The sequence below is a fragment of the Babylonia areolata genome, chromosome 18 (assembly GCF_041734735.1).
Source record: "Babylonia areolata isolate BAREFJ2019XMU chromosome 18, ASM4173473v1, whole genome shotgun sequence".
NCBI lineage: Eukaryota > Metazoa > Mollusca > Gastropoda > Neogastropoda > Buccinidae > Babylonia > Babylonia areolata.
This window is the reverse complement of record NC_134893.1, coordinates 40,112,981-40,136,139: the sequence shown is the minus strand read 5'-3', so window position 1 is coordinate 40,136,139 and position 23,159 is coordinate 40,112,981. Positions and strand designations below refer to the sequence as shown.

General features: G+C 42.4%; 1 protein-coding gene across 1 annotated transcript in view; it reads right to left on the bottom strand.

Annotated features, from left to right (window-relative positions):
• The window catches only part of LOC143292771 (uncharacterized), a 147,761-nt gene that overhangs the window by 13,661 nt on the left and 110,941 nt on the right, over positions 1 to 23,159 (bottom strand). The window contains 15 exon segments of the mRNA XM_076603331.1: positions 175 to 248; positions 3,708 to 3,821; positions 4,420 to 4,557; positions 4,902 to 5,089; positions 5,450 to 5,681; positions 6,978 to 7,091; positions 12,688 to 12,830; positions 13,718 to 13,957; positions 15,343 to 15,520; positions 17,518 to 17,631; positions 18,010 to 18,255; positions 18,715 to 18,878; positions 19,731 to 19,887; positions 20,953 to 21,045; positions 21,582 to 21,741. Coding sequence (XP_076459446.1) covers positions 175 to 248; positions 3,708 to 3,821; positions 4,420 to 4,557; positions 4,902 to 5,089; positions 5,450 to 5,681; positions 6,978 to 7,091; positions 12,688 to 12,830; positions 13,718 to 13,957; positions 15,343 to 15,520; positions 17,518 to 17,631; positions 18,010 to 18,255; positions 18,715 to 18,878; positions 19,731 to 19,887; positions 20,953 to 21,045; positions 21,582 to 21,741 — 2,355 coding nt within the window.

Genomic DNA, 23,159 nt, shown 5'->3' with positions numbered 1-23,159 from the left:
GTGTATCTAGTGTGCTAGTGTGCATGTGACCATGTGAGTGAGTGAGAGAGAGGGAGTGTGTGTGTGTGTGTGAGAGAGTGTGCAGGCATGCATGTGTATGAGAGAGACAGAAAAAGAGACAGAAGAGAGACAGACAGACAGAGCGACAGGCAGAGACAGGGAGAGGGGAGGTACCCGTGGGAAGTTGTCCGACCCCACACTGCCACTGGTGTCCAGCAGGAAAACAACATCAGCACGGTCAGCACAAGCTGCACAACAGATGCACTCTGACATAAACATCACATTCGCCTTGGAGTCTCCATCATTATTTCATGTCAACAGTCCTCCAAAAATTCAGGTGCTCTCGTCATGGCTCCTTTAAAGCAAAGAAAATCAGAGCGAAATAATTGTTTTAATGCTTAACACCACATTCCGCCGTTACTGCTTCTGTGCATCAAAAGTCCTTTTAGCACTGTCTGTTGAGCTACCGCCTTCATGACTTAGAATCCTCATCTGCCCTTGCTTTCTCAGGGAGAAATTTACGCTGTCAACACCAATTTGATGCACATTACAGTGGAATGTATGGTGGCACACAGGAAAGATATACTGAAGTGAAGAAAATAAAACAAGCAACAAATAAAATGTATGCTTGTTCAAACAAAGAAGAGACGGGCGCAATAGCTGAATGGTTAAAGCGTTGGACTTTCAATCTGAGGGTCCCGGGTTTGAATCACGGTGATGGCGCCTGGTGGGTAAAGGGTGGAGATTTTTACGATCTCCCAGGTCAACATGAATGTGCAGACCTGTCAGAGCCTGAACTCCCTTCGTGTGTATACGCAAGCAGAAGATCAAATACGCACGTTAAAGATCCTGTAATCCTTGTCAGCGTTTGGTGGGTTATGGAAACAAGAACACACCCACCATGTACACCCCCGAAAGTGGAGTATGGCTGCCTACATGGCGGGTTAAAAACGGTCATACACGTAAAAGCCCCTTCGCGTATATACGAATGAACGTGGGAGTTGCAGCCCACAAACGCAGAAGAAGAAGAAGGAGACACAAAGAAGAGCCACAGACATGAGAGAACAGATTCAATAATGAAAGTTTCTCATTAAAATCAACAGTATTATGAGGAGTGTCATGGGACTGTGGAGGGTGCTGTGCCCACTTTCACAGGTTTGGTGATCTTCTCCCGTGTATACATTTGACTTTGTGTTGACTGCAGTATTTTTTATTGTATTGCATTGCACTATATTACTTTTTGCCACAACATATTTCTGTGTGCGAAATTCAGACTGCTCTCCCCAGGAAGAGCATGTCGCTAAAGTGCAGCCCCCCAACCCCTTTTTCTGCCTTTATATGTATTGGTTTTCCTGTCAATGTGGATCTTTTCTGCAGAATTGTGCCAGGTGCAACCGTTTCAGTGGCATGGGTTCTTTTCATGTGCTAAGTTCACGCTGCACACGGGAGCCCAGTTTATCATCTCATCCAAATGAGTAGCATCTAGACCAGCACTCAAGGTGTAGCGGAGGACACTGTTGACAAAGGTGGTAACAGCAATAATTATTCATCTAATCAATATTCTTATTTTTCCTCTTCAGCTTATCCACCTTCTTCTCTGAGTACATATTATTATAATCATCAATATCATTATATTATTGTTATTATCTATAGAGAAAGAAGTGGGCGAAACTGTCACATGCAAGGCACACTAATACATAAAGAAGCCCTGACATACGTATGCGCTTGCAGAACATTAAAGTACACAACAAATGTCCATCATTAGAAAACCCACACAGAGATGAATCATGAATGGGTCTTTTCCGATCTCCTTTTTCTTTATGTTCTTTTCCATTTGAATCTTTGGCTTTACTATCATTAATAATAATATTGTTATTATTATCAGTGTAGCCGGGTTGGCTACGATCTTCGTTGGGCCAGCTTAGCAGACGACGTTTGTGACTCGCCGAAGGTTACTAAGGAAGTTGTAAATCGGTCACAAGTTATCTCCCTTTACAGGGAACCGTATGATGATTTTCATCAATTTGTTAAATTATAAACACTTCCTTATAGATGAGATTATAGTTTTATGTTATGGGACTTCAGAACGATCATACTTCTCAAATGTAATGATATCATTTGACCAGAAAGCCTATAACTTTTTGAAACTAATATTTATGTGAATGAGTTTTGGCGCGATCTTCGAAATCCACTCAGTTGAAACATACAAAATACCTTCGTTTTCTGTAACTCGGTATAGTTGCTGTGGAATTTAGATTGTGCATTAAAATGTAAATGATTAAGCTTCTTCTCGTGTACTGCTTTCCGTGTACACCTAAGTTATAGGCATGCGATGGTACGAAATGTCTGACGGCATTTCGGCGCCACAAAACTATCTCTTCTTCAAGCCATTGGAATTTGTCAGTGCCGATTTGAGCAAAATATGTTTTTACAATACCTAGACATTTTTATAGCGTGTCTTGCAGATGTTTGTATTTCTGTTATCAATCTGATTAGTATCGTGCATGTATAATTGTGTTGTAGTTGGTTTAAACGAAGCATTTCATTGTCGATCACAAGTGCCAAAAGCACCGCCAAGCGGTGCCGACACGGGAGCTGTCCGCTGAGTTTTCTCTTGAATTTTGACATAAAAAATCTTTACTCTAGAAACAGATTTTATAGATGATTTTTATATAGTTGGAAATTTAGGATGTTCAGTTACTTAATTGTTGCAATTATATTACATATCCCGACGTATTAATTGTTGTAATGTACAAAAATGATACATTAACTTGTTAAAAGCTCGTTCATTCAGTGACTCTTTTTGTTTACAGTTTTTAACTCCATTATTTTTGTAGAAAATGGTTTAGCTTAAGAAAATGCTTGTCTCTTGTAGTTTTGTGTGATATATAATATGTCTATGTTAGTTCCCCGAGCCGAAAGTCAGAAGCCGCTAAATTTGGTCAAACAAACACAAGCTTGGCCCCTCAAGGCTCGCGGAGGGCCGGTTTCGTGATTCACTTCGTGGCGCTGGCTTTGCGGTTCGGCGGAACAGAATATAAGGAGTGAGCGAGTGCCAGACTAAGAGAGAACTCTCCTGGTCTGGAAGAATGAGAGAATAAAAGAAGAAAAACCGGCGCACCGCCTTCCCGAGTCTACCTTGCCTGGCTGCAGCTCTCTTCTGCACAACACCTTCTACCTGTCTTCACCTTCTCCAACACCACCTTACCACCCCGTCACATCAGTATTATAATTCATTATTCTTCCTTTTTTGGGGCTAGTGAAGAAAGCCATGTGTAGAGCACTTAGAAAAAAAAAAAAAGAAAGAAAAAAAAGTAATGTGTTCCGTGACTTGCATGCAACTGAGGCCATCAAAAAGAAAGAAAGAAAGAAAGAAAAAAAAGAAAGAAAAACAGGTGTAGTGGAGGGTGAGAAAACACTGCCAAGTGTGGGACAAAATCCCATGTGTTCGGATTGCTGGCTTCCAAGGAGGATGCATAACCACCAGGCAACCAATCCACTTTTACAGTCTGTTAATGCAGACTACACATTTCCAACCACTCTGACGAAGCTCTGTCATTCAGAGGTTACAAGAACGACATTTAAAGAGTATCTCCACCCTGTTAAATATGACTACATTAAAACTTGTGGTACAAAAAAGAAGTCCTTTCAGGAGTAAAAATGTACGAACATCCAACAGAATGGGGCAGTGGTGCGTTCTAACTCACATCGTTCACAGTTTTTGCCGGCAAATCCTGTGGGGCAGCGACAGATGTAGTCCTTGGCCCCATTAACACAGGAACCGCCATTCCGACAGGGTCTCTCCGCACACATGTTCTTCTCTGGCAACAGTCACACACACATACAAGTGGATATTTGTACAGCAGTCAGTTTGTGACATACCTTATACACACAGAGCACTCATACACACAAACTTTATCAGAATAATTTCATAAAATTAATATGAACCCAAACAGTTATTTTTACCTTCACAAACAAATCACCTATTCAAACACATTATCTGACCTGAACAATCATTATTTTAAAAACAAAATTACATTTACAAATTAACTACATAACCCAAACAGCATTTCCTTCACAAACAAACTACCTTTACAAACATACTTCCTTACCCACTTATAAATACCTTTACAAACAAAATTACTTTTACAAACACACTGACTGACCCAGTAACTGAGTAAGGTTAACCAAGTAACTGAGTGAATTACGTTTTAACATCACAAACAAAATACCTTTACAAACACAATACCTGGCCCAAACAGAAAATCAACGCATGCCATACTACACTACCTTAACAAACATTCAATGATGCCTGAACAAATGTCACCTTCATATACTATAATACATTTACAAACATACTAAGCTATGTGAACAATTACCTTAAAAAACACACTACCTGACCCAGACAGTTGTCATTACCTTCACAAACGAAGTCAACAAAGTCCACAGCAATGCTCTCGAGGTCGGCAGTGTCAGAGACAGAGAACATCATCTTCTGGACTGGCTGTGACACAGCTGACTCCATCATATGCTGGTCAGAGCTGGACAGGCTCAATCCTGCAATGGCACAGTATACTATAGTCACTATTCACTTTTTTCCCCCTTGAAAATCTTCCTGCCCTAACCAGCATGCCAGGGGCCCTGAGTGGAGATGTGAAAACACAAACAAGCAAAATACAAAACACACGCACAAACACAAGAAAAAAACTTCATTAAAAAAACAAAACAAAAATAAAACAAAACCCCACAGAACCACCCAAAGAACTATCAATCTATCTAGTCACACACCCAGAGCCTTCCAATTAATCAAGGGAGAAAAACTATGATGCAAATCAGTGCACACACATACACAAACACAAAAACACACACCTCCTGAATCATCAACCAATCAAATGACGTACCCACGCCGATGACCTTGGTGCCGGCCCGCTTGATGTCATTGATGGCGTCCATGGTGGCACTGCCCCCAAAGGTGGTGGTGACCATCACCAGGTAATTGGGCACTGAGTCACGGTCCCCGTACTTCCCCACTATTTCTCCTGACACCCGGCGCAGAGCGTTCACAGGCATAGGGTCCTTGTTCTGAGGTCTGTAACGTGCAGCCACCCCCTTTAGTACAAGACATGGAGGAATGGTTTCTTTCTTTCTTTGGTTTAAAGTCTTTTCCCATGACAGAAAATAATTTTTCCCATATTTAGATGAAGTATGACTGAAAAAAAAAAATCAAGTCCTGGAAAACATACATGCCACTATTTATCCAGACAGTGTTGTTGGTCATTAGCTGGTCACTTTATTGCCATGTTGTCCCAACTGTCTTCCAAATATACATGTGTACACACACGTGCGCGCACACACACACACAAACACACACACACACACGGGCGTGCACACACACACACACAAACTATACCAACAAACATCACACACCCTCCCCTCACCCCACACCAACCTGATCTTGCCAATGGCCTGCTTGACCACCCTCTTCTTGTTGCCCTCTGTCAGAGACAGCCGTGTTCTGGCGCTGGTGCCAAAGTCGACCACAGCCACCCTGAAGTTTCCCTGTCGGAAGGCCATCCTCTTCACCACGTCCCGCGCGAACCGCTTGATGTTGCGCACGTCTCGTCGGCTGTTGTAGCGGGACACATCCAGCATGAACACCACGTCAGCCTGAGCACTGCACTCTGCAAAGGGGAGGGAGGATTGGCCATGTCATGCCTTGTATTGTATTGTATCATATCACTCTTTATCACAAAAAAATTCTCTGTGTGAAATTGGGGCTGCTCTACACCCGGACAGCATGTTGCTAAAGTGCAGCACAACCCATTTTTCCAAATTTTTTTTTTCTGCCTGCATGTGTCATTTCTTTTCCTGTCAAAGTGGATTTTTCCACAGATTTGCCAGGGACAACCCTTTTGTTGCCATGGTTGTGTGCTAACTGCATGCTACATATATAGTGGATCTGAATGTAACACAGTGATCAACCCTGCCTTTCTGGGTTATTTCTGCATGTGACATCAGAGACTGAATAAGCCTCACATGTAGAGGGGGCATGCAAGCCTCAGTTACTGTCCTTTTTTTCCAGATGAGTGTGTAAAGGGGAAGATTAGCCCAACACAGTTATTCCAGACAGTGTAAACGGGAATAGTAAACCCATCACAGTAATTCCAGATGAGTGTGTAAAGGGGAATAGTTAACCCATCACAGTTATTCCAGACTGCGTAAAGGGGAACAGTAAACCCAGCACAGTTATTCCAGACGACAGTGTAAAGAGCAATAAACCTATCACAGTTACCCAAGACAACAGGTCAAAAGACAAATGATATATGAGCCTAGCAAACTTGTGCAAACGGGAATATAAGCCAAAGACAAACCATTCTAGATCAGATTGTGGTGGTGGTGGTGGATTGTACATGCAGTATAAAGCCCTGAAACATTTACTGCAGACAATTGTGTCAATTGGATACAGAAGCATAATAATATCATTCTACACTACTGTGTAAACGAAATTCACTGGCAAAATTGTGTGTTTCAGATAAGAATGTGGCCAGGGGCCATGAAGTGGGATTTTGTTAAATGTCCTGTCACATATACTGCTGATCATAGACATTTTGTTAAGGTATCAATTTTCAGATTTGAATGTTAGTGTATAAAAGGTATAAGAGGGGGGAAGTTGGGGGAAAGCAGGCAGAAGGAGGGTTGAATCAAAGATGAATAGTTGTGAAACCAAAGTCTGAAAGAGTCCAATGACTAGGTTTTATAGTTGAACTGAAGCACTTATAAAAGTCTCTTTCGAGTATTGTACTCATTTCCTTGTGTGACGATGGGCAATATTCTTTTATATACCACAATGGGGCCGTAAGAGTGTAATGTAGTTATTCTTTTCATTAGCCATATATAATAACAGACACTTTCAAGCTGACCAGAGACAGATACAGACAGACAGACTGGCTACAGGTGTAACTTGAAGTGACCCTGACCTTTGTCACAGAGGTCGCCGGTGAAACCATCAGTGCACTCACAGCGGAAACCCAGAGGCTCATTGATGCAGCGAGCACCGTTAAAACAGGGGTCACTGCCGCAGTGGTTGTTACCTGCAGCACCAGCAATATGGTTTGTACACTAACACATTCACACACACGCACACACTGAGCCAGCCAAAGAGACAGAGAGAGACTCGTATGGAGACAGATGGAAGTTAAGTACAAAGACATATGGGCAGATAGACAGGCCAACTGACAGAAAGACAGATGGAAAGACTGCACAGATCAATCGTATGAGGGCATGCCGGCACATATCGAGATAGAAAGAAGGCAATTACAGGTATGGACACAGACAGACAGATCGACAGACAAAAAACAGATACAGACCTGAAACAAATAAATTGACAGACATAATAACAGACACCTTGACTGACACACAGACTGCTAATCAAGCTGAAAGGTTGGCAGATAAACAAATACAGGAAATCTGTAATTTCATATTTCATTCCACACTGCTCACCATCAAGATGGACCAGAAGAAAATTATAGAAAACAGATGGCTGACAACGTTATTCTACAAGGGCTGCTCTGTAAATTCCAGACTGTAGTGCATTCTACTGGACTGCTTGTCATTCTAGATATCTAAGAGTAACAGTTTGTTGCATTTAACAAAGGAAAACATCACCAAGAACAGATGAGAACATTAGTATGAAAAAGAACATGATTTACACACGATGAAATTTCAAACTATAAAATATTTGCAAGCTTTCTTAATCAACTTTGAAAACTCAAGCATGAAATTTGTACACTTTTTCTAATAAAAAATATGACACAGGCAAGAAAAATGTGAAAAATTAGGCACAGAGAGGAGAGAAATCATCACCACTGATGCTTAAAGACAAGATGATCGCAATAGGGCAGAAGCAGGGCTGAAGGGAGAAAGACACTCAGAGAGGGGGGTGGGGGGGGTTGGTAGCAGGACACACACACACACACACACACACACACACACACACACACACACAGAGGGGTTGGTAGCAAGAGAAACAGATAGAGAGAAAGTGACAGAGACAGACGGACAGAAAGACTGATGGAGAGAGATACACACACCAAAGAAAGAAGAGAGAGAGAGAGAATGACAGACAAAGACAGAAAGACAGACAGAGAGGGGAAGGGAGGTGAGAGGGAGAGAGAACATGGAGAGAAAAGAGAGAGGGGGAAAAGTAGGGGTGAAGGAACAGAAAAGGACAGATAGAATCAGACTGAGAAAAAAACAAAACAAAAAAATCACACAGGATTATTGCAGCCGACTCATCAGATGAAGTGAATCAACATGCAGCTGACTAATTTTGTGAAGATGTCAATGTCCAACAGCAAGAACACAACTCAGTCAAGACACACAATGAGATACACACAGTGACGGAAATGTAAGAAGCCAAGCAATGAGCATTTTCAAAAGGTCTTTGCGTCAAGGGTCAGAAAATTAGTAGGCTAGGTGGATGGAAAGTAACTGTGTGTCAAACAGGTACCACTCAAAATATTGAAAGAACCATTTAAAAAAACAACAACACAGCTACAACAAACTGAAAAACCATTGCACGTGAGTTGATGATACTTATAAGTGATCACTTCATCAGTCATTTACCAGCGACAGCATTAACATGGCTCTAATTCTAATGAGGAAATTCATAAGAAATAATTGTTGTTTTCAAAAGCCAGAAAAGCATACTGGCACAGAGAGAGAGAGAGATGACAGCATGTGTGGCTGCCATTAGCCATATTCATTTCACCAGCAAAATGGTCTCCTCACTTCAAATGACTATTGGATATTTCCAAATGATGTGGTATTTTCCATCACAATCATTCCTTCTTAAAGCCAGGCCAGTGCTTTCCCTCTGTCAGCATTACTGACTGGTGGTCTTTATGATATCATGTTTCAAACCTGCCAGATGAGTGATCCACCAACAAGCCGAGCAATCCGAACCACCCTCATCCTGTTCTGGTTCAGGGTTGTAGTGACACGTATCTCTATCAGCAGCCAGTTTCCAAAAAAGGAAATATCTGTTACCGTGTTCTTTGACATCCACATCATGCTTTGATGTAATAAAGCCAATTACTTAACAATAGAATGTCCTGTTTTTGTTATAAATGGAATACAATATAACCAAACAAAAGACCACAGACCACAATAAAGCATGTTTTATCATATATATACGTGGAAGTTTACATTTCATATCAGGTAATAGGTTGGCCCTCCATTTACTTTGTATTGTATATGTCAAAAGTATCTGAAGTATTTTTGTGTATCAGACAGGGCACTCTCACTATTGGAGGGAATATTTCTTTCCACCAAAACAGTAAAAAGATAATAATCACACAACCTTCAATAACAAAGTTTTTTAAAACTGTAAATACATACATACAGTAGAGGGTATATGACAGTTTTCTATAAAAAAAAAAAACCACACACACAAAGCAAATGACCTAAAAGCTAGAGTTAAAACAAAGTAAAGCACACTCAGAGTACAAGAAATCATGACAGTTGTCAACGACGGTGACAGTAATGTAAGAAATCAATATACACTCCATGCTGGTCAGTATTGTTAGCATTAGTTAATATTTCTCTTCTCTCACTCTTCCTCAGAACTGAGATGAGCCAGGACCTTTTTGTTTAGAAACATGTCTGTGAGTGTGGCTGTTGGCATGATGATTATTCACAAACACACAGGATCATATTTGCATGTGCATTAGTGCATGCGCGCGTGCATGTTTGTGTGTGTGCATGCGCGCATACGCAAACATGAAAGTGCACTTGTATGTGTGTGAAATTAGAGGCACACGCTGTTTAATAAGTACAACATGAAATGAAATAAACAACAACAATAAAGAAGGTACATCAATAGGCCGGATCACACTGTTCACCCTCCTAAAGTCCTGTCCAAAGTTCATGCAAATGCAACGCTTAAGTTTCCTTCTGGTTGAAAAGATGAAGACAGACTGAATGAAAAAAGATAGAGGTGGAGATTGAAAGAGGGGGTTAAAAGGAAACTGGGAAATGTAATGATTGAAAAAGTAAAGATCCAGAGAAAAAGAATAGGGTTAGGCTGAGGAAATGCAATGACTGGTAAAGTAAAGAAGTTGGAAATAAGTGGATCATTCCAAAGAAATGTGACAATGTCTTTACCGTTTCCATCTGAAATAAAGCAATCCACAGAAAGTTAGCTGTCTTACATGAATTCAAGAACACACTCTATGCATTCTGCACACTAAATATGACATTTGTGAAAAAAAAAAAGCCAAATCAAATGGACCATACAGTATAAATTCTTTTTAGGAGTTAAACAAGAAAACAAACAAACAAACAAAAAAATTGCCGCAAGTTGAAATAGAACCTCATGTAGAACAGTGTTATATACTGACAACACTCATTCATGCACATCATTTCAACAATTTCAAGCTGATCAGTCAGGTACAATTATCAGCAGCAGCATAACACTAAGCAGTCAGTATGAACTGCTGGTGACATGTACCACTCACTATGCAAGAAATCTGTCAGTAGCATCCCATTACTGCATTGTAACTTCTTCTTCTTCTTCTTCTGCGATCGTGGGCTGCAACTCCCACATTCACTCGTATACACGCGAGTGGGCTTTTACGTGTATGACCGTTTTTAACCCGCCATGTAGGCAGCCATACTCCGCTTTCGGGGGTGTGCATGCTGGGTATGTTCTTGTTTCCATAACCCACCGAACGCTGACATGGATTACAGGATCTTTAACGTGCGTAGTTGATCTTCTGCTTGCGTAAACACACGAAGGGGGTTCAGGCACTGGTAGGTCTGCACATATGTTGACCTGGGAGATCGTAAAAATCTCCACCCTTTACCCACCAGGCGCCGTCACCGTGATTCGAACCCGGGACCCTCAGATTGAAAGTCCAACGCTTTAACCATTCGGCTATTGCGCCCGTCACTGCATTGTAACATTCTTTCTCATTTTATGGAACTGTCAATAAGGTGACCAAGCCAATGTCTCCAGATCAATCAAACAAACCAAACATAACCAAATGACCAGCTTAACAAGTAAGGAAAAGAGAGAGAAATGAGTCATATACATACTTACATTCTAACAGGAAACGGATCAGCTTATGAGATAGAGAAAGAGAGAGGAAGGATAGAAAAAAACACACAGACAGAAGACAGAAAACCACAATGAAGAAGCAAACAAAACATTTGACAGTGGCAAACAGACTTCTTGGGTCTGACATGCTCTTTCTAGCGCTGTCTGGCCATAACCTCATTTATGTGCATGTTTGTGTAGTTTTGCTTTTGTATTCTGCAAATACAATCAACTGTATGGTCTGATGTCTCACTGAGACGATGACGCTCAGAACAGGTCTGCATCAAATCCAGAAACAGAACTTCAAGAAAACAATGCTTAAAAAATCAGAACTTCCTTTGCACTTTTTTTCCTTTGAGAGACACACAGGCAGTGATTTGAGAGACATGAGCAGTTTGACTTGATACACATGAAAAATGATTTAGGAGACCTGAGACATGAACATTAACCTGAGTCACACAAACAGTGACATAAGAGACATGAACAGAGACTTAAGAGACACACAAACAGTGACTTGAAACACACGAACAGTGACTTGAGAGACACACAAACAGTGACTTGAAACACACGAACAGTGACTTGAGAGACACACAAACAGTTATGGAAGCCAGGGACCAAGCAGAAAAGCAGCCATCACTGGAGAACAACATAGCGCTGAAGGAAGTAACTGCCAGATACAAGCTGTCCTGCGCACAGTGACTTGAAACACACGAACAGTGACTTGAAACACATGAACAGTGACTTGAGAGACACACGAACAGTGACTTGAAACACACGAACAGTGACTTGAGAGACACACAAACAGTGACTTGAAACACACGAACAGTGACTTGAAACACACGAACAGTGACTTGAGACACACAAACAGTGACTTGAAACACACGAACAGTGACTTGAAACACACGAACAGTGACTTGAAACACATGAACAGTGACTTGAGAGACACATGAACAGTGACTTGAAACTCACGAACAGTGACTTGAAACACACAAACAGTGACTTGAGACACACAAACAATGACTTGAGTGACACACCAATAGTGATTTGAGAAAGTTGAGAGAACAGTAACTTGAGAGACACATGAACGGTGACTTGAGAGAACAGTGACTTGAGAGACACACTCTAATGACCAGGTGCTAATATAGCAAATACGCTATTACAAAAATGGTATCTTTTCATGAGCCTATGTAGTTCAAGACCTCACTGCTGCAAAGTGTACTGGATGCATTCTTACCCTTTACATGGATAAAACCGTTCTGTTAATACTCACTGTCTCCCCGCCACAAGTCAATCTGGGCATCTTCTTCATGCTAGTAACACATCTCCCAGATTCTATGATAGATAGCTTCCTTCCTCTCAGAGTCCTCTGATCTCAAGTTCATGAATCAAAAGATGAATACAACAAAAAGAAACAGAGTGGTGTTTGTGAATGTTTTGTTTGAAAGGCAGCATGAAAACCAGACACATGCAAGCAGTGACTTACTGAGCATGAAAACCTGACACACACAGAGTGACTTACTGAGCATGAAAACCTGACACACAGAGTGACTTACTGAGCATGAAAACCTGACAAACACAGAGTGACTTACTGTCCATCACAGCCTCCAGCACCTGATCCCTCATCTCCATCAGACGGACCTCACTCTCCACCTCCATCAGCGGCAGACCCTGTGCCTGGGCGATCAGCTCTATCTCGTTCCGCTGTCTCAGACCCACCGCCAGTGGAATCAGTCTGTGCAAAACAAACGGTGCAAGCAGCCATTGTCAACTAGGAAGACAGGGAACAGCATAACAACAGAAAAAAAATGTCCAAACTTTACTTTCTCTCTGTCATAGTTTTATTTTATCTTATTTGTTACATTCAAGTTTGAATCCATGACAGATACTGATGAAGGAAAAGATCATTATCGCGCTAACTTCTTCTTTGGGGGAAAAGAAAATGTTATGGTTGTCTGGAGTCTGAGTGCAGAATCCGGCTGGATCCTACTACTAGACTGCAAAACACACATGTATGTGCACACACATTATATACACAACCACCCAGCCCCAAACTAACACATAAACACAAACCACCCAATGTAAACCCCCATCTCATCACTTCATTATCTAATGGCTGCTGAATGCACAGTCTGGATTTGTTACTGGTGCAGAATTTTCACTGGATGTTCTGAGGATTCATTTCTCTCTCTTTTTTTTTTGCCCCAGTGTCCTCCCAGTTGTCAGTACACGATGCTAACCACATTATCACATCAGCTGGTGATATTCAGAGGATTGATAATATTATCCAAAGTGAATTTGTAGATGAATTTGGGTCTTGCTGAGTACCTCTGAAAAATTGTTGTATTAATTAACAAGTTCTTTAGATATTTATTCATCACTCACTACATCTTCAACAATTCAATGGCATCATATTCTAGCTAAGATTATTGTCACAATCGCTGCAATTCCAAGCAGTCATAGGAGAAAAATTCGCTCCACTACTTCTGCTTGATGAAGATCTTTAGCCCCTAACAATGTCAACAAAGTGATGACAGAAACAGCAACAGAGGTCTTAGAGATAATCTGATGGAAATCTAAGCCATGGATGACAAGCAGTATCTCAGACACGTGTGTCACTACCTGATTCCGGCATCAATGATGAGGTCGGCCTCGCTGAGTGTTATGTCCCTGTTGATCTCCACACTGCCGTCAGTCAGCAGGTAGGCCACATTCTTGGCGTCAGTGCGGTCCCCGTTCCGCCCGTTGAACATTTGCCTGCGCAGCACCTGCAGTGCGTCCGCCATGTTGGCCCTGCCCCGTGTGTAGCCGATGGCCGTGATGGCAGCTGAGATGTCGTCCATTGTGCGGTACTGCCCCAGTCTGAGAGACACACGGTTCCATGGCATGTGGTGAGATAATGATCAGAATTTTTTTTATGTGGCATGACAGTTTCAGTTTCAGTTTCTAAAGGAGGCATCACTGCTTTCAGGCAAACCTATAAATGTTACACCACATCTGCTAGGCAGATGCCTGACAGCAGCATAACCCAATGCACTAGTCAGGCCTTGAGTGCATGGTATATAATTGTGTACCTGTCAGAGTGGATTTCTTCTACACGATTTTGCCAGAGGACAACACTGTAGTTGCCATGGATTCTTTTTCAGTGTGCTAGGTATGTGCTGCACAATGGCCTAAGTTTATTGTCTCATCTGAATAACTGGTGGATGCTCAGTGTGATTTTCAAGTCAAAACTTGGGAGAAAGAGCGAGAGTGGGAATCAACCCACACACTCACGGATGCTGTATTGACAGATAAGCTTCTTAATCATTCTTCCACCTTTCTTCTTGACATGGCAGACATGACTCTCTCACAATTGAATAAATGTGTTTGGTTTCATTTTTTTAACAGGTGTTGATGCCATGTTTTATGAGACAAAGAGACAAATGCAGTGATGGTAACAAACGTACTGAGAAAATATCAGAATGAGACCAAGACTGACACAGAGAATGAAACATAATTGTCAGGATTAACAGGACAGACAGACACAAACCACAAGAGACATGGCATTCAAGATCCATGCAGTTAAACACTGCAAAATATGAATAGAAAAGAAAGGACGCTGTAAGTATCTTGCAAATGGATATTTGAATCACATGTCATTGTCACCTTGGCCTCTGACTTTTGAAAACATTCATGTGTTGTTCTTTAACCAATCAATGGACCTGCTTTATGAAACTGGATGAAAAACCCAAGCTGTATCATACTACCACATTTTCCCCATGATGTCTTACTGTGTCTTTGAACTGATTCCCAGCCTTGTCTCTCCATAGTGTTTTTTTGACTCACTTGTGTAAGCAAAGTGAGTCTATGTTTTCATTCTTTTTCTCACTATGGCCAATCACTGTATCAAGTTTCGTGAAGATCATCATAAAAAGGTCTTATTCATACCTAACATCCTACCAAATTTGGTTCCAATACCACTTGCAGTTGTTGAGACAATGCCAATGTTAATGTTTACCCCTTCCACAGACAGACACACATGCTTATTGCTGTTGTTTTGAGGGTTTCAAGACCTACCACACACAGCAAATATGAGGACAAACGTTAAAAAGGGAGTGTCTCATATGGGTCACTAAATCCAGGTGATTACATATTCTCATATTGTTTACACACTGGAGTCAATGAAAGCCTTCCCATCTACCCCTTCCCCCCCCCACCCCCCCCCAACACCAGCCCCATATCACCCACCCAAAACCTGAACAGACCTGAACTGGATCATGGCAGCAGAGCTGTACTTCATGGCGCCGATGTGGACATCACAGGTATCGGGGTTCATGTCCCTCATCAACATGTCCGCATACTTCTTGATCCGCTCAAAGTTCTCAGACCCCACTGATGTGGAGGAGTCCAGTATGAAGACCACGTCTGTCCGGGCCGTGCATTCTGTTGGACAACGCCACAGTGAATAGATTGCAGGAGTGATGGGTGATGGAGTCATGAAGGAAGGCAGGAGTGATGGGTGATGGAGAGTCATGATGGAAGGCAGGAGTGATGGGTGATGGAGAGTCATGATGGAAGGCAGGAGTGATGGGTGATGGAGAGTCATGATGGAAGGCAGGAGTGATGGGTGATACAGTTATGATGGAAGGCAGGAGTGATGGGTGATGGAGAGTCATGATGGAAGGCAGGAGTGATGGGTGAAGGAGAGTCATGATGGAAGGCAGGAGTGATGGGTGATGGAGTCATGATGGAAGGCAGGAGTGATGGGTGATACAGTTATGATGGAAGGCAGGAGTGATGGGTGATGGAGAGTCATGATGGAAGGCAGGAGTGATGGGTGATGGAGAGTCATGATGGAAGGCAGGAGTGATGGGTGATGGAGAGTTATGATGGAAGGCAGGAGTGATGGGTGATGGAGTCATGATGGAAGGCAGGAGTGATGGGTGATGGAGAGTCATGATGGAAGGCAGGAGTGATGGGTGATGGAGTCATGATGGAAGGCAGGAGTGATGGATGATGGGGTCATGATGGAAGGCAGGAGTGATGGGTGATGGAGTCATGATGGAAGGCAGGAGTGATGGGTGATGGAGAGTCATGATGGAAGGCAGGAGTGATGGGTGATGGAGAGTCATGATGGAAGGCAGGAGTGATGGGTGATGGAGTCATGATGGAAGGCAGGAGTGATGGGTGATGGAGTCATGATGGAAGGCAGGAGTGATGGGTGATGGAGTCATGATGGAAGGCAGGAGTGATGGGTGATGGAGAGTCATGATGGAAGGCAGGAGTGATGGGTGATGGAGTCATGATGGAAGGCAGGAGTGATGGGTGATGGAGTCATGATGGAAGGCAGGAGTGATGGGTGATGGAGAGTCATGATGGAAGGCAGGAGTGATGGATGATGGGGTCATGATGGAAGGCAGGAGTGATGGGTGATGGAGTCATGATGGAAGGCAGGAGTGATGGGTGATGGAGTCATGATGGAAGGCAGGAGTGATGGGTGATGGAGAGTCATGATGGAAGGCAGGAGTGATGGGTGATGGAGTCATGATGGAAGGCAGGAGTGATGGGTGATGGAGAGTCATGATGGAAGGCAGGAGTGATGGGTGATGGAGTCATGATGGAAGGCAGGAGTGATGGGTCACAGTGGTACAGGAAGCAAAAGAAGAAAAGGAAAAACAACAGCAGATAGCAGGGGGTGAACATGAGCAGAGAAACAACAAGCATGGAAGAACGGAGCAGGACTAGAATGGTACTATATGTGAACAAAAAGTATAATATGACAATAATGAAAATTTCTTACTGTTTAAATATAGTGGAATTCTGGGCAAATCTAAAAGATTACTGAGGAAAATCATCTTTTAAAAATTTTAGAAGAGTGTTAAAAACAGCATCCACAGCCCTGAAAGGAAAAGTTTAATAACAATGAATATGTGAACAATCTACTGATTCAGTTTGTACATCTCTCTCTTTCTCGGTGTTCTGAAGCAAAAATGGTTTCCTAAAATAACATTTGGTTTTCCAAAGTGGACATCAGACCTGCGATCCCTGATGACTGCATCACATATATCAAGCTGATGCTTTAAGCTTCTGCTGGCTGACAAATAATGAGACAGACAGACTGATGTGGTATTTAGTGAACTGCCATGCATACTTGGTCAAGTGGGACAGTGGTAAAAGTGTTGGAAAAAAATTTCACATTTGGCATTTTTGTTTGCTGGTTTGTTTTTGCTCCTGAGTGCATCACATCACTAACACCAAATCACTGAGATGCAATAGTTTTTGATAATGGGAGATAGGGGGGGTATGGGGGGGTGGGGGGTGCAGAGGGTGGGGACCTAAGCAATATGTCATATGAATTATGTTGCATCTTGTACTGTCTCTTCTTAATTATGCAACGTCTGGTACTGTCTCTCCTTTACTGACTATAACCTTCAACTTACGCCTCTCGCAGTTTTCCCCAAAGAAGCCAGGCTTGCAGAGACACACGTAGGAGCGGAGACCATCCAGACACACACCGCCGTTCTGACAGGGGTCCCGGTCACACTCGTCAGTGTCTGTGCACACACACATACACACACAGAGTTATGGACACACACACACACACACACACATATTTACATACAACACAACACACACACACACACACACAAAGTACAGAACAGGTACAGAAGGAAAGAAGGTGGATCAACAGTAAGAACAAACAAAGCATAAGGAAAGAGTAAAAAGTAAGCAGGGAAGAGGAAAGAATTTTTTTTTTTTAAAGTAAAAAAAGATGAGAAAAAGGAAAACGATGAAAAAAAAAATTAAGAGTAAGACAGAAAGATTTTTACTTAAACTCCAACCACTACAAAAATAATTACAAGGATGACAGAAATAGACAAAGAGTAGGGGAAGGTGCAGGGAAGGTGACCCAGACCCAGACAGATACTGACCAGTGCAGAGTGGGGCCACAATCTGTGTGGAGAGGTAGCCGAGGGCCTCAAAGTCATCCACATGGATGAGGTTGGCGTCGATGGGTGCCGAGGTCAGGCCGCGCAGCTCGGGGTTGCTGGCCAGGCCCACCGCCACCGTGATGATGGACGTGCCCGTCCGCTTGATGCGGTTGGCCTCGGGCAGGGTCTCCTGGGGGTTCACGTTTGATTCTCCGTCCGTCACGATCACCACCAGGTTGGGCACATCTGCAAGGGGAGGAGGGAGTTTGTTTCAGTTTCAACGAGTCAAGAGTGTGTGGCAGACAGTTCTGTATAAGCTACACCACATACACATTATCTCCCCCCCACCCAGCCCCTCCCTACGCAAACACAAGCTCAATTCTCCAACTCCTTTTCTTCTTGCTCTCACACCCCACCCCTCCCCACCACCATCACAGAAACCACCCAGGCTCAAGTCAAAGGACCGGTGGTACTGTGGCATAGTGGTAATGTACCCGAAAAGGCAAAATAATGTAGAAAAATCCACTTTGATAAGTAAACAAATACACCTGAAGACAGGAATACAAAAAAACAAACAAAAAAAAACCGAAAAAAGGGTGGCAGTGCACTGTGGTGACGCACTCTTGCTGAGGACAAAAACCAGAATTTCACAGCAAGAAATCTGTTGCGACAAAAAGTAACAGAACACAATACAATACAACTGACTAGCTCTGTCGCCACGGGCACTGGTGAACACCTCCGTTCGGGTGCGGCGCAGTGCAGCAGCTGTGTTAGTATAGCCGTAGACGTAGGGGATGCGACGGATGGCGGCGATGATCTCTGCCTTGGAGCTGAAGGTGTTCAGGTGGAAGTTGATTGTGGCCGAGTCACTGGAACATAAACACACATGAAAGACAATCACCCAGACCACCACTCATAGTCACTGGAACATTGGGCAGTGGTGGGTGGCGTGAGAGGAAGGTGACTGGTGTGGTGTGGTGTGGTGTGGTGTGTGTGGTGTGGTGTGTGTGAGTGTGTGTGTGTGTGTGTGTGTGTGTGTGCGTGCATGCATATGTGTATGTGCATGCTTGCACTTATTTGTATTTCATGCATGTGGTATGTGCATGTGCATGTGTGTGCATGTAGCCAACAGTGAGCTTACATGTGGAGGTATATACATGCTTGCACATATATGTACACATTTGAGTGCTTGTGCACACATGGCCACGCATGTACATTTTTAAGATTTAAAGTGTATAGCGGACAGACTAATGATGCTCAAGAGTGGAGTTTTATGACATACTGCAAAAGCCCTCACAGTCAAGAATTTCAGTGCTTGGGTCTTGGTTTGGTGACGGTTGTGTTGTTTATGGAAGAAAGTTCTGGAAGGAATAACACTCCTATCAAACTGTCCATACATTTTTTACAGTAAAGTCCAGGTGAGGTGGACACCCACAAAAAGCAAACCAGTTATGTCTAAGAGTTAATTGTAGAATTTGGCCACCACATGGATTGCAGCAACCTTAAATGAAACCCTGGCACCACGGGTTAGGAATGTAAGCAATGATCCCTTCCCATGCTCACAGCACCATTTTCTTTGTCTCTGCCTCTCTGCTGTTTTCCTGGCACTTCCGCTCTGACTCCATGTGTAAACCTCAGTGTAGTGTAGCCTATAGCTAAATAGTATGAAGTGTTTAAACAACAACATTGTTATAATTATCACATCCACCCCCTGCACTGACCTGTAGGTGACCACAGATATCCTGAAGAAGCCGTTGTTCACCTCCAGGTCACGGACAGTGGCGATGGTGAAGTTGCGAACACGGTCAAAGTTCTCCTCCCCCACACTGCCCGACGAGTCCAGGATGAAGGTCACATCCCCTGAGGCCCCGCACTCACCTGGCCAACACACGGTGCAGTTTGTATGAAACCAGTGTGCACATAAAACAATACCAATGGCAGACAGGTTATTGTTGTCAAATCTTCACAACTCCTAATGCATGTGCACACCACATTATAAAAAAACCAACAAATTGTTTACAAACAAGCACAGACATGACAGGTGACACTGCTATCCTTGAAAATGTAAACATGAATAGAATCTGTTGCATGAGTATACTTTTGGAAAATTAATGCAGAGTTCTGTCACAAGTATAAGTACACATTTGCAAAGATAGGGTGTTCATATAAAACATCCCTCATGTACAAAGTGTGACCTTTGAGAACTTGTGGACAAGTTTCATTACATTTCTGCTTGTCCAAATTTCAAAGATACAATAAAATGATACTTGTCGAAATTCATATTTTAAAGATATAATAAAATGATACTTGTCAAAATTCTTATAGAAAGAACACCAAATGCTTTGACGTTCCATTCACAATATAAACAAAATTCTGCTGACCTGTTTGATAATTTTTCTTAAAAATATGACAAATTTTGATATACTTAGATAAACAAAGTCTATCTATCTGAGTTGACTGAATGAGAATACATCTCATTTAATGTATGAGAAACACTCATTCACTTCTACTTTACAGACAATAAACAGTATCTTTTTTTTTTACGTTGCTAAACAGACTCACAGTTTTTTCTTCTAAATGTATCTCGCAACTGACCAAATTGTACAGCAATTGTGATTGATTGTTGGCACTGTATCAAATGTGTTTCATGGTATGAAAAAGTGATACAAAACCCATGTGGAGTTTTCATGGACCTCCACAAGTTTTCTTGAAACACACATCTCTTGTCTTGTAAGAGTGTTGATATATGTGCAACTGTAAATGTGTGAATGCGTGTGAACTAGTCACACACACACAGTGAGAGAAAGATAGTGAGAGGAGCAGAAGAAAGCAAGACAGAGAAGATATAAGCTGTGCAGAAAAGATAACTTCTGCATGACACAAGTTCCCCCCCCCCTGTGTTGCAGCATGTTGCAAACAGTCACCAATGAAGTTGTATCGTACCTGTATAGACCGGAGTTGGTCTGGTGGGTCGTGGTGTGGTGGTAGTAGTGGTGGTGGTGGTGGTGACAGTGGTTCTGGTATATGGAGGCGGGGCTGAACACAATATCAAATGATACACTTTAGACCTATAACATGAAACACCAAGCAAGAACTATAGCAGAAATGAAGAAAAAGAAAAAGAAAAAGAAAAAAAAGCTGAAAGAAAAGACATTAACATAGAACAAGAAATCATTTTGGAGGAAGGAAAGAGGCAAAAAAAAAAAAAGAAAAAAAAGAAACACTAAAGAAGAAAGAATGAAAGAAAGAAAGGCTGAATATAAAAGTAATCTCTGTCATTCTCTGATCCCAACTGCACCTCCCTTCAAAACAAAACCAAAAATGGATACAATGGAATAGATAAGAGAAAAAAAACAACAACAAAAATACATGAAGAAAACAAGAAAGCGAGCAAAATTTTAACTCAAAAAGAAAAGACAGAAAATGGAAAGAAAACAAAGAAAATGAAGCATCAAAGAAAAAAAAAAAATCAAGAAGTACATAACTGTCCCCTTTCCATCAAATACACCCTCCTACTGCCCCTTTACCACCACCCCCACCTCCTCCCCCACACTGCACTGTACTGTACACACCGCCCTCCATCCTGGTGAGGTAGGTGCCGGGGATCTGGCCCATCTCCCTCTCTGAGTTGATGACAGTCTTGTACTGGATGAGTGGCTTGGAGGACATGCCATCCAGCTCATCCGTGTCCCTAAGGTTGATGCCCACCGTGTAGATGTCCGTGCCCAAGTCCTGCAACGCCAGTCACACACACCTGGCATAGTACACGTGGCACACATACTCTCCTGGCATGGTACAGGTGGCACACACACCTGCCATAGTGTAGGTGGCACACAAACACTTGCCACAATACATGTGCCAGTTTCAGTTTCAAGATGTCAAAGCATGTGGACTTCTTCTTCTTCTTCTGCGTTCACTCGTATGCACACGAGTGGGCTTTTACGTGTATGACCGTTTTTACCCCGCCATGTAGGCAGCCATACTCCGTTTTCGGGGGTGTGCATGCTGGGTATGTTCTTGTTTCCATAACCCACCGAACGCTGACATGGATTACAGGATCTTTAACGTGCGTATTTGATCTTCTGCTTGCATATACACACGAAGGGGGTTCAGGCACTAGCAGGTCTGCACATATGTTAACCTGGGAGATCGTAAAAATCTCCACCCTTTACCCACCAGGCGCCGTCACCGTGATTCGAACCCGGGACCCTCAGATCGACAGTCCAACGCTTTAACCACTCGGCTATTGCGCCCGTCAAAGCATGTGGACTTATCTATATACACTGCACAATATCTGGTTAAAAAAACAAAACAACACCATACATGCTTTAAAAACAATCTGAGTACAAAGTGGCATACACACATCTTTTATAGAAAAGTGGCTTGGAATAGTGCAAGTGGCATATTACTGGTGGCATACACACCTTGGATAGTATAAGTGGCACACATCTGGCATAATATAATAATAGCGTATTGCAAGTGGTGCACACCTTTCATAGTGCAGAAGCACACATACCTTGAACAGAACAATGGCACACACCTTGGTACAACTTTCTGAAAGAGTGCAAGAAGAGTCAGTAGACTTCTTCATTTGTGGACTGCAGCTTTTAAGTTGACTCGTTTCTATGAGGTCTCTACCTGAATGAAGAAGATTTGTGGTTGTTCCCGTGTGCCTTTTACTGACCTGAGAGCAAGCTGATAGGAAGTGCCAGTCACCACTGACTTGACCTTGTGTACCTGCCCCATTTTGAAGGAGCAAAATTTAATGTACTAGAGTACAGTGTGAAATTTGTTGTAATTGTAGAGGACAAAAATAAATCTTGCACGATAAATTCAGAATGGCAAACCAAACTTCAACAGACCATAGTAATATCAATATGACATTTTGTTTAAGCCTCATCCAGTTCCCAGCTGGAGGTGAGAGCATCCATGTGTCAAATGGAAAGACTGGAACTCCACAGCTGAGTGTCATCCATTTCATGGATACATCTCTGACCACACTAATTAAATCTACTGACATATATATTCTTCTGAACATGTCTGTATTTCTCAGGTCATCAAAATATACCATGTTTTACCCTGTCGTGCAGATCTTCAAGGCATCATTAGTTCAGTATCATATTCATTTCTGCTAATCATTGAGAAAATTT